At 39.6% G+C, this 15,292-nt stretch overlaps 1 protein-coding gene across 1 annotated transcript in view; it reads right to left on the reverse strand.

Annotated features, from left to right (window-relative positions):
• Window positions 1–15,292, reverse strand: part of LOC120792724 (neural-cadherin-like) — an 82,171-nt gene that overhangs the window by 52,036 nt on the left and 14,843 nt on the right. Inside the window, exons 2-3 of the mRNA XM_040132013.1 lie at window positions 3,078–3,275; window positions 31–256 (exon numbers count right to left, since the gene is read on the reverse strand). Of these exons, the coding sequence (XP_039987947.1) occupies window positions 31–256; window positions 3,078–3,275 (424 nt within the window). The remainder of the gene's footprint in view (window positions 1–30; window positions 257–3,077; window positions 3,276–15,292) is intronic.

Consider the following 15,292-nt stretch of genomic DNA (forward strand, 5'->3'; position numbering starts at 1 on the left):
TATATATATATATATACATGCGGTACTCACGGCTGTCCTTCAGGAGTGTTCTCTGGTATGGAGATGATGTAGCTAATATTGGTGAATTGCGGTGCTCGGGCTCCCGCTATCACAGAGAGCATGGCAGGGGCACTGCGGCTCCCCAGGCCATCAAGGGCCACCACGCTTAATAAGTATTCTCTGTCCCTCTCAAGCACTAGCCCTGTGGTCACAACCTGGCCTGTGTTCTTCTCCACCGCAAAGCAGCCATCACCACCTACAGGGAAATACAATGATGCTGGCTTGAATACCAAATCGGCAATGTTAGCCAAATGTCAATTTCAAATAGATGAGGTTTGCTGAGTTGAGGCCCACAACACATCGAGTGCAATTTATTTATTTATCAAAACAATGTTAGTGATCTGGACATATGAATAAACTTACAAAGACACTGGGTAAGTTTAAACAAAAACCTCTGTTTTATATCACAAGGCAATGGCTTTGATTTGGACAATAATAGGAGAGTTTTTTGCTAATATTAAAGCCTCTTGATAATTTGATCAATTTTCACCATGCTCTGATCATTCTAACATAGACTCTACAATGATACAACACCCAATGGATTTATTTATTTAAAGCAGCCAATGGATTTATTTATTTAAAGCAGCTTTATTCAGATGACTCTTTAATTGCGACTTTGTATTCAGGCAGTATGACAGCCATTCAGCAGTGACTTTAAGATGAATTTGCATTTATTCATTTCACAGATGCTTTTGTCCAAAGCAACATACAAATTGGGTACAATCCAAGCCACAATAGACTGAGGAGAAGCCTTCAAGAACAAGTGCATCAACACTCAGATCCATCTTCCCCTTGACACAAGTCATGGTAGGACTAGTCATCGTTCATTTGCAGAGTAATAATCTATCTCATTTACTTAACATAGAAATAGCTCGTTGCCCCAAATTATTATGAACGACGATTCTTCCTTTTCATTATGAACCTAATAACAATGAAAAACAATGGAAACCTCTACATCCTCTCGATCATATCCAATGGCTATATTTTTTTCTTGATATACGTTGTTTGGAAATAATTATTGAATAATGCATGGGACTTAGCAAAATACTGTTAATGTGTTCACTTTTGTAGGTGATAACGTGAAATCTCTTCTGCGTGTTAGTGTGTTAGGATCATTTTTATTTTACTGTATCTTTTTATATGTATTAATTTTTATTTGAACTGAAGGACTGACTGATCTCACCTGGAGTTCAGGCTTGGAGAGATTGCGTTGAAGGTGGCTGAATATTGCACAGTCCCTTGAGTACTATTACCCTACAGGTTAAATAATAGTGTGCAAGGGACAGCATTTGCAAAGCAAATTTGTTTGAATATTTTGGTACCTACAATGTATAAATCCATGTTTGGTAGCTAGCAGCCTTCTTTTTCATAGTGTGAAACTTCAGGGCATGGTTGTGCACAAGCACGAGGCTGCACCGGACTAAAAACAAAACAAAACAGGACCCCACTCATACAGAGATTGCTCCATAGTGCACTAGTGGCTAAAAACCTGCAGGGCACCTTAAATACTTTCTGACTTCCCTACCCTGTCTTTGGCCAAGTCCACTGGTTCCTACAAAAGATGAAAAATATAGAACAAGTGTATCCTTTTAGCACAGTTCCGCGGTTCTTGTCCTTTACTTGAGGACTCGATACTTCTGTACTCACAAGACTTGACTTGTGATTAAGTATTTTTACATTGTGGTATCGCTACTTTTACTTGAAGGTACCCTGTAGCATTTTTGACCGCTAGTAGCACTATGGAGAAGGGTTTTATGATCCGGTCCGCATTTTGTTTGTACTGTGTATGTGCACAACAATGAAAACACGAAACACACATTTCAACTATTTGTTTCACACTGTTCTGCTGATCGACGGTTGGTGGCAGAGCTGTGCAAATAAATGCAGCAATGTGACAACAAAGGCAGAAGATTACTGGCAAACATGGATGTACACAGCGCAGGATTTTGAAGGGGTTAATAAATGGGCTTGAAAATGTTTAATGAGAGAGAAAATGCACTCAACACATCTGTTAAACCTAAAGGATACATGCTATGTGTTTAAGTGACAAACACTAACTTTTGTTTCAAAGATCTAAAAATTTTTTCAAGTACTGACAAATACTAAAAAAGGGTCAGACAGGCTGACCTCACTCATCAAAAGGCAAGCTACTCTCAGCCTCTTGAGGTCTTAAAAGTTAACTACAGGATAAGAGGGTTGTTTAATACATGTGACATCTTGAAACTGGATCTTGATTGCTTTGAAGGGAAACTATTTAGTTTGTACAAGCTTTTAGGGGCAAACCTCATGCTTAGATGAGTTCTTAGCGTGGTCATAGAACATACAGACCATGGATACCTTGTGCTAATTCTGGTTTAACTCGCATCAGGGAGCTGTGTGATGGACTAATGCGAGTCAGAGGGAAGTCAGTAGTGTTCTGTAAAGCCCCATTGGCAAGATTAGCACACCCCCCCCATCTTTGACATGCCAACAAACCTCTATCCCCTCAACCACCAGGGGGTTACTACTCTAGCTGACTTCCAAAAGCCCACACTGTGTGTGTTTGCGTGGGTGACTGTGTTGCATGATTCTGTGTGTGTATGAAACAGAGAGAGGTAGACAGATAGACAAGAGTGCATGATAAGCGCATAAACAAATGTGTGAAGGCCTCTGGCTTTGTCTGTGATTGTGTATTTGTGTATATGTGTGTGTAGAAGAGAGAGAGGGACAGAGATACAGAGGCAGAGAGAGACAGGGTGACAGAGAGAAAGAGAAACTAATGGACACCTAAAGAGTGTATGAATGCATTTTTGTGAACGCCTGTGGCTGTCTGTCTGAGCGACTGTGCTGGTGTCTGCCTAGTTGCATTTATTTCAAAGGCTCTATAGCCTGTCAACCTATTTTAACAACAACACAACCTATTTTAATACCATTTTCCTCTATACATCATGTGTGTGTGTGTGTGTGTGTGTGTGTGTGTGTGTGTGTGTGTGTGTGTGTGTGTGTGTGTCGGTGTGTTTGAACAGCAGAAAGCTTACCATCTGACAAAAAGTATTCCACTTCTCCGCTTTTGCCCTCATCCCCATCATAAGCCTGGAGTTGGTAGACAAACGTTCCCGGAGGGGCCTCGGGGGACACTACAGCCAGGTATGGGTACGGCTTCATATTCCACTCAGGGACGTTGTCATTGACATCAATGATCTTCAGCTTCACCTTGTTCAGGTACCAGTCTGGGCCTGGGGGATAGTGCAGACATAGTGATGGAGCTGTGGTTACTGAAAGTGACAGCTGTCATGTAACTATGTGTGTAGAGGGGAGACAAGTAGCCAGGGGAATCCAAAGCAGCGGGTGAGTCAACTGAGGGCACAGGTATGCAAGCTATAAATCCTCTCCAGTAGATGGCAAAACATAATGCTGAAGGATTAGAATTAATCCCAGTGATTCTTGTATCTGCAATGTGGAACTGACACAAATACAATCTCAGTTCAGCTCAGAGTTTTGGTTAAAGTCAATTACCACACTATCTGTAAGGTGGCAATTTACCCGCTATCTTGCCACTTCCTTTTGCTTCACTATAGCTGATAGGTTTGGGAGATGGTTGTAAGTGGATGACATGGAAGCTGTTTGGGCCCCTGATAGAGGCTGGTGGACATGATGTCATCCATCCATTCTCCATCACGGCACCCATCCAGGCATCCAGACATCCAGGTTCCCACGGGAAAGAGCCTCAGCCACAGTCTCGTCTACCAAGTCTGTGTAAAGCCACCTTGTTCTTCCCACAGGGGCTGAGGGATGATGCCTCATGGCTGCAGGCATTTTCTCGCCTGCATACTGCCTCACTGGAGAGAATAAGAAGATTCCAGGAATCCAATTACCAACTCGCTCACCCTGAGCTGGGGCAGAGAGCAAGAGTACACAGCAGTGCCGAAGGCGAGGTGGTGTACAACTGCGTTGCAGCCTCAATGACAGGAGGGTAGCGTGCCTTTTGCTGGAACTGATGGTAGAGGATCCTTATCCACATTAAATACAATGACACAATCTGGAAACAATGTGCACAAAAAACTTCTGACACTGTCATGGGCCAAATCTAGGGCATTTTTGTGTAGAATCTATTACTCAAAAGTGGAGCAAGTCACAGAATTGTGAGCTAAGACACTATTTCCGCAAAATATTGGCTGTGATCTTGTGTCAACGTGGCATGAAGGAATGTCAGAAGAGCTGCCAACCAGTTCAGTGGGCTGCGATCCACAGAGGCCATCTGCCTCACCCCAGAGAGGAAGACCCCCTGCCAGGACAAACACACACACAAACACATGGACACACAGATATGAACACAGGCACAAACATTTGACATACAGGCAAGTCACCCCATCAAACCCAGACACATGTTCGCACACTTGACAGCGCTGACATTAGTGGGTCTCTTTCTGTCTTCCTGTCTCTCTCTCTCGCGCACGCACGCACGCACGCACGCACGCACGCACGCACACACAAGTGCACACTTACGCGGAGAGGTGAGCTACCTAACGGCTAAAAGTAACTATGGATTTGAAATCCCATTATGTAAAAGGCCTCCTGCGTGTGACCCCAGGCTATAAATGTACTTTTTAATCCAAGACGAAAGCAGCAGGAGTTTTTGATGCATCCTTTCACTACCTAAGGGCTGACTCAACAGATGTGCTGTTACTGTACAAAACAGTTCTACTTTGCTGGTTTCCCTAACATTCTGCAACATAAGGTCTCTCCACAGTGGATTATAGCCGACAATAGAAAACTATATGTTGGTAATGAGTGGTACATTCATACAGCAACTGGTATAAAGTCTTCAAACTGTATGAATTGCTATAATAAATCTTTTACAGAACCTAGTGATCGCTCAAATGAGTTGGAAAGTAGAAAACAGATGCTGAGATCACAATTCCTATTTCTTTTTTAACTGGTTTACAGTTAAGATGCATTTTGATGGAAAATACAATGTGTTGCACACCAGACTAGCTCTGGAGTGTTCAAAACTGAAACACAATAGCTATAAAGTGTGTGACGGCTCCTAAAAGGATTGTTAGAGGGATAATAACAGAGGGAGGAAGAAGCTAGAGGAGAGAACTAATCTAGCTTTCTGCTCAGGCTTTAAAGTTGCTCTGCGGAGAGAAAAGTTCTGACTCGGATCTGACGATAGTTCGTTTTGGATAAATAGCCACTGTATCGTGGGGGCAGAGAAACTAATCAATGTTCAGATGCTATCTCCTAAAATGTCGACAGCGGCAGTTTATGCAATTTAAGCCAGCTCATCCTGCCCTGTAACACGGAACAATCCTTTCGTGATGAATAATGAGAGAGGATAAAGATTCTGTTGCAAAGTATAGGGGTTTAAAAAGGCACTTAATCAAAAAGAAATCAGAGCTTCAGCACTTAACATTAAGTTGACTATCAATTCTTTGCAGGGAGTAGTGCAAGACACATTCGTTGCCTCTCGCTTGTTGGTGTCTTTCCCAGCCATGTCTCTGTGGTAATGGTGGTGATGATTTTACAAGGCTCCATCTAATTAGCTTGTTACAGAGAGACTAATCAGAGCCAAGACAGATAATTAGAGCCTATCAGCTTTGGAATGATAATGAAGAATGTACTAGTGTATTTGAGTGTATGTGTGTGTGTGTGTGTGTGTGTGTGTGTGTCTGTGTGCCTGTGTGTATCTGTGTGTGTTTGTGGGTTTTGTGTGCATGGGCGAGTGATAGTGCAAGCTGTATGTGCTGAGGCTGCAAACGTGTGCGTCTTCTCTCTGATCTGGTGAGTGAAGTGGAAAACGGCTGTGAGCGATGCCCCATGAGCACCAACCCGACACAATCTGCCTCACCTGACTGAGACAAAAGATGTGATCAAATAACCGGGCGAGTCAGAGGCTCACAGGCTCCACTGGATTTTCCAAAGTCAAATATGCTTTCTGTGCTCTGTGTGATGAAAAGCTGGTCTATACTGTACACTACAATCCCATAAGGATAAGAGCATCTGCTAGATGACTAACATAATAATGTATCATACAAAGGTGGATGACAGGGGTGCAGTGTGTGGTTGTCCATGGCTCAGTGAGTACAGCGAGTTTGATGTGATTGCTTGTGTGTGTGCGAGTTGCGTGTGAGTGTGTGTTCTATATCACTGCAAGCCATTCTGTTGATGTTTCCTGCTGTTAATCCTCTCCTTGGGTAGTTGCTATATAAAGCTGCTAAGTGGCTTGCCTGTATGAAAAAAAAAAAGTTGTCTCAAGTGCTTCTGTGCACAAATACAGTACAGTGCCCACAGTACAAGGAAACTGAGAGTGTGTGGGAAGGAGATGAGAGGAAACAGAGTGAACGAGAGTGGCACGGATACAGAAACACAAAAATCTACAGAGGGAGAGAAAGAGACAGAGAGGAGGAAGAAGTGTTGTGTGATGCTTAGCAAAAAACGTAAAATAAAATTACAGAGACAAGAGCACAAGGGAAGCAAAACAAACAGTGTAGAACAACAATAGATGCTGGGAGCATCCATGTTTGGAAAGAAAACATACAGTAGCAGAGCACAGGCCACAAGAGGAGAAAATTAAGACAGAAAATACAGTATAATTAATAACACAGGGTTTTTTCCTATGGATCCCTGGTTCCTCCTACGTCCACTCAGGAAGAAAATTAAGATACAAATTTTTCTATGTGGACTAAACATTGCGTTTGCAAGCATAAATATCAATGGCCCGTGTGAGACATGGAATTTCAGGGGTGCTTTTTTAGGGGCGAGTGAATGGAAAGTGAAAGTCAGCTCAATGGGGGAGTAATAAGGTACATTAACCAAATGTTTGCAGTGTTAAGGAGGCTCTATTCTAAGGCCCCCCGCCTCCCATCTCTGTGCTTAAAGCTGAGTGTGAAGCCGTCAGCAGGAGATCAACACGCAAAAAGCACTGGGGACAGAATCTATTAACTCAGAGATCCAGGCACCACACACTCTGGACTCTGCAGTGGCTCAGAATGGCTGACACACTAACCATGTAAACACGCATGCAGGCATTTTCATCCCAGAACAATTAAAAATGGTAGCCATCTAAAAGTTCTGCATGTTTTTCATTACAAATCTGTATGTCTGCAGAAAATGCACGGGGGGGTGCAAAACAGCGGCCAGTGTGTGTCTTTTAGCAACTATATCTGCAAACAATTTTTGACAATATTGAAAGGATTGTGGCACATCTTAAAGCTGCAGTTAATGGAAATAAAAATTAAGGCATACAGTATAAGAGTATGCAACATAGACACATACAGCACTGATGTAACATCTGTGGCATCAGCATTAGATTACTAAGGGGACATTTGGAGTTCACCGTTCAATCTTAGCAAGCCTTCAAACATATCCTGTTTTAAACTTAAATATCTTTAAATGGAAAAACAATTTTCAGAATTGCCTCCAAGGCACATTAGAAACAGTGAAATTCCGCCCTGAGAGGAAAAATGAGTTCTACTTTGTTATTTACAACACTATTCTTCACATGTCCTACTCCACAAAGGAGCATGAGGCACTACTGCCTCCTCACATATATATTCTAGATCCTCAGTTCAAATTCAGCTCTTCTCCACAAAAAAGTGTACCTAAATATTATCTGTGTAATTAATTTCCTTGTTGTTGAGTACCATAATTTTTAGTGTAAACTGAGGACCCACCCCCACTCACAGTATTAGTGACTCACCAACTATTGTACTTTTACAGCAGTGAGATAGACAGATAGACAGAAAAATACAGCTAGATGTAGATAAATGCATGTATAGATAGCAAAGCCCTTTATTAGATAGAGGGAGCCAGGCAGAAAGCACAAAAATCTACACAGCAACAATTGTTCTGGTAGTACATCTACCAGGTTAGGTAGAACATCTAAGCCATTACCCTAAGTATTTATAGTATTAAGTATGTTCTCTCAAATCACAGATGCATGCTGGAGTGGGCTCACATCCTGCATGACCCTTAACAGGATGGATGGATGGATGGATGGATGAATGCATGGATGGATGGATGAATGGATGGATGGATGAATGGATGGTTCTCTCCCATCAGATCTCAGACAGCAGTAGCCTCCTTTCTGGTGGGCTCATTTTTTTCAGCCAAAAGAATTGAAAAAAACTCGTTCAATCCCTTTTGTTTTACTGCTTTGAGCAGAGAAAAATGTGCCCTACTCACTTCTATTCAATCACATAAAAGAGGAGGATTTAGTGAGAAACGAGTGTTGAATGGAGATATAATGGTACTGTATAGCCTTCAGGGAAAGGAAATATAAGATAATGCACATAAAATAATTAATGTGATGACTTTGCTCTTTGGTGAATCATATGCCTTAACCTTCACGAATCAATTAATGAAAACAGTTAGTCATTAAAAAAAACAACATGTTCGTTATTGGCTGAAAAAGAAAGCAAACACATTATGATTGATCAATAACTGATTCTCATTCCCATTGAATAGGTGTTGTTTTGAGTAGGAGAAAAAATATAGTAATACATTAGGTCCCTGTGTTGAAGGCCAGTGCTATGTAATTGCAATGTCCCCAGTTCGATTCCAACTAGAAACCTTTAATGCATGTGATCCCTCTCCATGTCTCCCTATTATGTCTGTCTCTATACCAACTACTGACTAAACAGTAAATGTTTTTAAGTACTTTACAATGTATTTTTCTACGTATTTATAATACAAGTACTGTTAAGTAGAAGTAATTAAAACTTAAAATTTACATTTACTGCCAGCAGAATTCGAACGCTGTGTATTTCTGTTGATGAATATGAAGGTAAATCTGTAAGTTCTGATGCACTCTGAGTGTATTTTTTCTTAGCCCAGGACTAGGTCACTAACTTGGAGCCCCATCTTCTATCTCTGAGTTGGGCTGCTCAGTTAATAGACCCTTTTCAAAGCAGAAATTTTGACCCTGTTTACACTTGGCATTAAGATGAGTCTTGGGGGATCCGAACACAAGTGGACAGCCAAGACACATTGCCATTTACACCTGCGTCTATCATGTGTCTCCAAAGTTTCCAGCTGACCACTTGTGTTCAAATTTTGTTGCTGCCTATGGCAGTTCCACTAGAAGGTCGAGGGCCCTGCCCTGGCACTGTGCAACTGGCACTGACTTCAGAACCGGCCTGAGTTGTTTGGAATAAGTAAAGCAACTGTACATTTCTGTGTTTGGGAGGTGTGCTCTGCTATACAAACATTACAAAGCCAATTCATAAGTCTGCCTAAGGAGGAAAAACTGCAGGAGATTGTGGAAAGCTTTGAAAAGAGATGGGGCTTCCCTCAGTGCTGTGGATCAGTGGATGGATACCAAATTCCAATTACTCCTCCTAGTAAGGAGTAAGGGAGCAACTCAATTATATTACAAGTTGTAGTGAATCATCGCTCTCAGTGAGTAATATAAGTCTGGTACCCGCAAAACCTAAATTCCCCTGCTGACATGTCAAAGCAGAAAATGCACAAGTGTAAATTATAACAATATTGATGGCTAGTAAGCCATGTCAATGAGTAAGCAGGCACAATATCAGATCCATGCAACTGGCTCATTGAAATGTAATGCAGCCATCATGAATGCTATTGATTCCACCTCTGCTTTTTTCCTACTGTGACAAGTCAAAATGTCTGCTGTGAAAAGGGTCTATTGTGTTTAAATTGTGACTCTTGTCTGAAAGAGACTGAATAATGCAGCATTTGTATCTGAAAAAAAAACAAAAAACATGCATGAGGACTTTTATTTGCTTCCAACAATGACTTTGTCTAGTATAAAGCTTGTAAGCTGTTACATGCTGAAGCAACATGCTGACCAGTCATCATATGAACGTGAGCTAACAGAAAAGAGGAGAATGAAAAATACATCCATGACAGGAGTATTAGTCACTTTCAAAATGAATCATCAAAGCCCAGCTACCCATACGACGATGACGAGACAAATTTACCCATCTGAGGTAATCAAAATGTCATATCTGTGGTGAAAAACAGACCTTCTTTCTTCCATTGTGTTGAAACTTTTCAGGTTTTAGCCCAGTAACCTCAGGCAAATGAATATACTATGCAAACAGGGTTTTTTTTGGTGATAGGGCATGGATACCGTAAAGTGTTTAGCCTAAAAAACCTCAAGCGCTAACCACCCTAAATAATGATGCATCAATTTGAGGTTGAAAAGCCAACTGTACTTGACTTGAATAGTTGTGAGGGATTGTAGTCTGCATTAACTGCATTAACGTAGCTACTTTTTGCCCGCAATTTTTCTTGTCGGCCAGTGTGTATTATGTACCAGGAAGATTTTATTCATTTTTAAAATGTATGCTTTGTGTAAAGTCTATGAATATACTTACTGTTGAGTGCAAAGTCAAGTTACTTTTGAAAATGTGTATTTTCAAGTACTGAAATGATCAAATGTTCAAAAAGAATGCAATAAAGCCAAATCATTGGCAGGGCGTCAGATTTTATGATGCTTTGCACTGAAATTAATATTAAAGATGCTATATGTAAGTTTTTGCTATCGCTATAGCTGTTTACTTACCAAGCGCCTCAGCCATTATTGCATTTACAAGACAAGAGGTTAGAATACACCCTCTGTGCAGCACTACTTCTTCACCCTCTCATGCTGAACGAAGGGCAGACTGGACGCTAAAGTTACTTACTATCGTAAAGTGGAATAATGAAACGGGATGGGAAGGAGCTAACTGGTTAGCTTGCTAACTTCAGTAGAAGAAATTATGTGACAGAAACAAGAGTTAACATTAGCATTGCTTTTTTTGGTGACAGCTCTTGTCGAGTAAAGGAATTAAGTTTGATGCTGAACTTATAAAATTTCCTCTAGACCAGTAAGTAAACAGCTGTTAATGCTAACAATGGCTATGTAGCGAAAAACTAACATATAGCACCCTTAAACTAAATCTTTATTTAGTGGATAACTCCGGGATTTTTGAATATGGGCCTTATTTTTTAGTTTCGATAGGGACAAAAATCCTTGCAATTGGTCAGCTACTGAGCAAGACAAGGTATATACAAGGCAACGGTTAAATCGGTTAGTTTTTTTGTGTTATTGTTTGGTACCTTACTTAAGTAAAGAATATAAATGCTTCTTCCACAGCTGAAAGTCACACAATAACAATAACAAACTCCTGAACGATATAACAGCTTTTTTGGGGTAAATAAAAAGGATCTTATTCTTTAATAAAAAGTGGTCTATCTCTGCAGGAATCCTATCTACAATGTGGTCAGACACTTATAATCTGAGCCTATCAGTGGCAAAAACAAGTACTTTTAATGGATGTATTTTGACACAGATGAATGCCCCATTTGATTACATTGCAGCAGCTGTGTAGCATAACCGGACTGATTAGCGGAAGATTTTTGTCCCTATCAATCGTTTACACAAAAACATGGGAATAAGGGCCAGGTTCAAAAATCCAAGAGTTATCCTTTAATTCTACTGGCACACATCCCACACAAATCTTATTTTTGTTCTGAATAACACGTTTATGTAAGATTCTATGTGGACCACTATAGTATCTGATCGGTTAGCGTCAGTGTTGTTGAGTACAGGTTGAAAGACAGTTTTGACAGTCAGAAATTTCTGGAAGTAATAACTGAGTCACTGGAATTGATCAGAAACCCTGCAAGCCCCCTTCAGATAGTTTAAGGGTATTTTGAGCTGTGGGGCAGGAGAAATCTTATGTTCTGCACCTTTGAGATAAAAACTTCATACCATCTCCTCAAAATCTGTTTACGTTTCTGAAGTACAATCTTCACATACTTTATTTAAACATAAGTAAGGGGGCGATTACTTTCAAGTAAATAGCTGTTAATAGAGCCAGTTCCAATATCCATCCTACCAAAATGTTTGTCTTGCTCTTAAAAGAAATGTGAGTCATGCTGTCATGGATCTTTTTAGTCATGTTGTATATTCATCATACGGCAAAGTCCAACATACAAAGGAGTCAGTGTCATAAGAAGATCCATGGCTACATTTGTTGCTATGGTTGATTATTTGTTGACAAAATTCAAATACTGTTCTCTTTCTTGATGTCAAAATGTCAGGAAATATTCCTGTAAGATTTAAAGCCTGATGATATACAGTCTGATGTTACCTCAAAACACATGTGACCTCAAACAAATACTGTATTCCTGCTCTGTCATAGATGAATAATTTTCTTTCCCTCCCTCTTCATGTTTTTCATAGACAAAGGAGACTTTATTGATCCTTGACTTTGACTCTAGATAATCAATTTGAAAAAAAAGCCAGACATTGTCCAAAAGCCTACAATGGGAGTAACACTTTTTCATAAACACTTATGCACTGAACTGCCTCCATGGAAAGCATACTTCAGGCCTTCACATTAGCTACCCAACAAAGGTCTGTTGATCAAAGCCACAGTATAAGCACTCTTCACTTTGCTTTCACACAAGTTATCATACTTATTGTGACACAGAGACCTTAAGGTACAAACACTAAACTTAATTTATGATTGGCGTCTTAACTGTCTTGACATTTGTCTTTTGTTACTTTTGCTGCACCTCATACTACATTTACCTTGACCACAGTATGCTGCAGTAAAGAGAAATGATTGATCTCACATTTAACAGCCTCTTCCATATCGCAGGCTCAGTTTTCATTTATACTTATTTAAGAGAAAGAGACATTTTTTTAAATTAATTTTATATTTGACTGATTCATATTTCTGAGAATATTTTCTTAAGCGCCCTTGACATTGGGCACCGCATTACAAAATTCCGCATATATGTGTCAGCGGTTATTGCACCATCCTGCTATGCCACTTTCTATATATATTTGTGTTAATGAGGAAATGTCAAGAGTGTTGATTGACAGAGCATATGTTGAATTTTTTCTGACTCTAGTCAGAATATGTGGATGAATGTACAGATAGAAGGAAAAAGCCTGCCAGCAATGGAGGCCAATTATAAAGGTCTTTCTGAACTTGGATGCTGATAAATCGAGTTTACACAAGTAATATGAACAATACCCTATAGAATTCTATGTTGACTATTGTTTTACACTAATGAAAAATACTTTCAAGACCATCTAATTAAATTAAACTATTATGAATTGTTAGTATTAGGAGAAGATGTAAGATATTTATATAATAAGAGCTGTAGATACATTACTATTATTGCTTGCTTTAGTTTGTGTTGGAAGAAGTAAATATTAAATATTTTACTTAAATAAAAGTGGCAATACCTCAATGTCAAAACAGACCATTACATAACAAACAGTCGTCTCTTTTGCTTTCATTTGAATAACCACTGTCAATTAACATTATTAGATTATAATTACAGATGCATGAGTGTTTAACCAGCAATAAAAAAAGTATTAAAAGCGTTAAGAAAGTAAAGCATAAAAAAGTGAAAACAGTGTTTGGGTGTACCATAGGTGTATAGATCTTTTCACCACTTCATATAATGTTGTAATTGTGTAATTCAGTGGTCAGCAGCCTGAAGGAAAAAAACTCAGTAACGTAAATTTTTTTCAATCTTTCCTCTTTATTTTTAAATGTAATCACTAGATCACTTTACCTCTTCCGGCCTCTAATAATTATGTCCACATATGTGGACAGTTAATTTAACTAAAGTTTGGGTTACTTTATCATGATAGAGTTCTCCAAACCACTTGGGGGCAGTATCAGTAGATCCATAACAAAATTGTAACAGTAGTTAGTATCTTGTATCCCAAAATTACTTGACTGCTGACACCCTCAATCCAAGATGGCCACCTGTGCTAACCATGCACAAAATACTTAAGGAATATCTGTGGTAAAACTCCTATTCAAAGAGGTCAACTCAGGTGAAAAAAAAAAAAAACATTAGTATGCACAGGGAACTTGGATGAACATGTCTGCGTTTTGTAAACCTAAATCTAAATGTAGTCTTTATACCACAAAAACCAACTGTCCACCTAAAACAAGGAGAAAAAAAATCAGCCTTTGGTTGAACAGGTCAGAACCAAAGACAAGGGGTCAAAAATAGATATAAACTATGTCTGAAATAACTCCCCTGCTTCAATCCTCTCTGTATAAAAGAGAGCTGTAGTGTCAAGTAACGTTAATTTTTTCATTCACTTAATTTTTTCATTTAATTTTTTCTATTAAATGTGGCACATTAAACTGTTGGATTGCTAGCTACAGTATAAAAGTCAAACACTGTAAAAGTAATGGAGTAAAATTTAAAAAAAAATTTACTCTGAATAACGTTGAGTAGAGGTATTGAATAACATGAGTAAATATACTTTGTTACTTTTTGTCAGGTTACAGAGCAGTGAAGTGATATGAGTTTTTTCAGGCATCCAGGGCTCCCAGATTAATGCTGAGTGAAACTATCCCAGTTGACTCATCAGCACAAACAGTACAAATGTGTCTCCTTGGCAAAGAAGTAAAAAAGGAGCATTGTTGTAGGCCTCCACAATGTGTGAGTTTAAAAAAGATCAAAATGCCCCTAATGGCAAAATAACACAAAACTGTTGAGGAAAAAACAAGGAAAAATAAAGAGTGGAAACCTGGGACTCAATAATATCAACAATAAAGGGTATGTATTGACATTTTTTCATGTGATGCCACCCACTCACCCGCTCAGATGGCTAATGGTAGCTATGAGTAGAGAAAAGTGCTACACTGGGAGTAAAACAAAAAAGAAAAACTTTTCAAAACATTATTCAGTCTTTTTTTTCTTGGCTCCTGTCTACATTGCATCACGTCAAACTTGTAGCACGTAGAGCCAAGCTCTCAAGTTGCACGTTAGGTCGTAGGTATACAGGCCTTGTCTTAAATATGCAATAACTGATTTTTCTTGGCCACTTGGGGGTAGTGTTAAGTCGTGAACACAGCATTGACATAACATCACCTTTTACGTTGATATGGCCAACTTGTTAGCAAACAGTTGCTTATTTACACATCCAGCAGTTATGGAGTAACATTAGCTTTCAGACAGAGTAGTGTTTCTGGCCATCTGGCAAACATAAGACCAATATTCAATATCCTTTTACCTCTGTTTTTGGTTTCTGCCAACTGAGGGAAATACCCGGCTCTTTAGCTGCTAAATGCTCCACCGCGGCCACCAGATATTTGCTAACTGTGCCTGTCCGACATTTGGTGTTAGGGAGGTGGTGTACAGTGGGTTTTTAGAGCTTTTTTGGCCAAAAATGACTTAATGAGAGCGGTGACAGTAAACCAAATCAGTAAATTTAGGCACTGGACATCTAAACAATGATCTGAAACCCACTACA

The sequence above is a fragment of the Xiphias gladius genome, chromosome 8, assembly GCF_016859285.1.
Source record: "Xiphias gladius isolate SHS-SW01 ecotype Sanya breed wild chromosome 8, ASM1685928v1, whole genome shotgun sequence".
NCBI lineage: Eukaryota > Metazoa > Chordata > Actinopteri > Istiophoriformes > Xiphiidae > Xiphias > Xiphias gladius.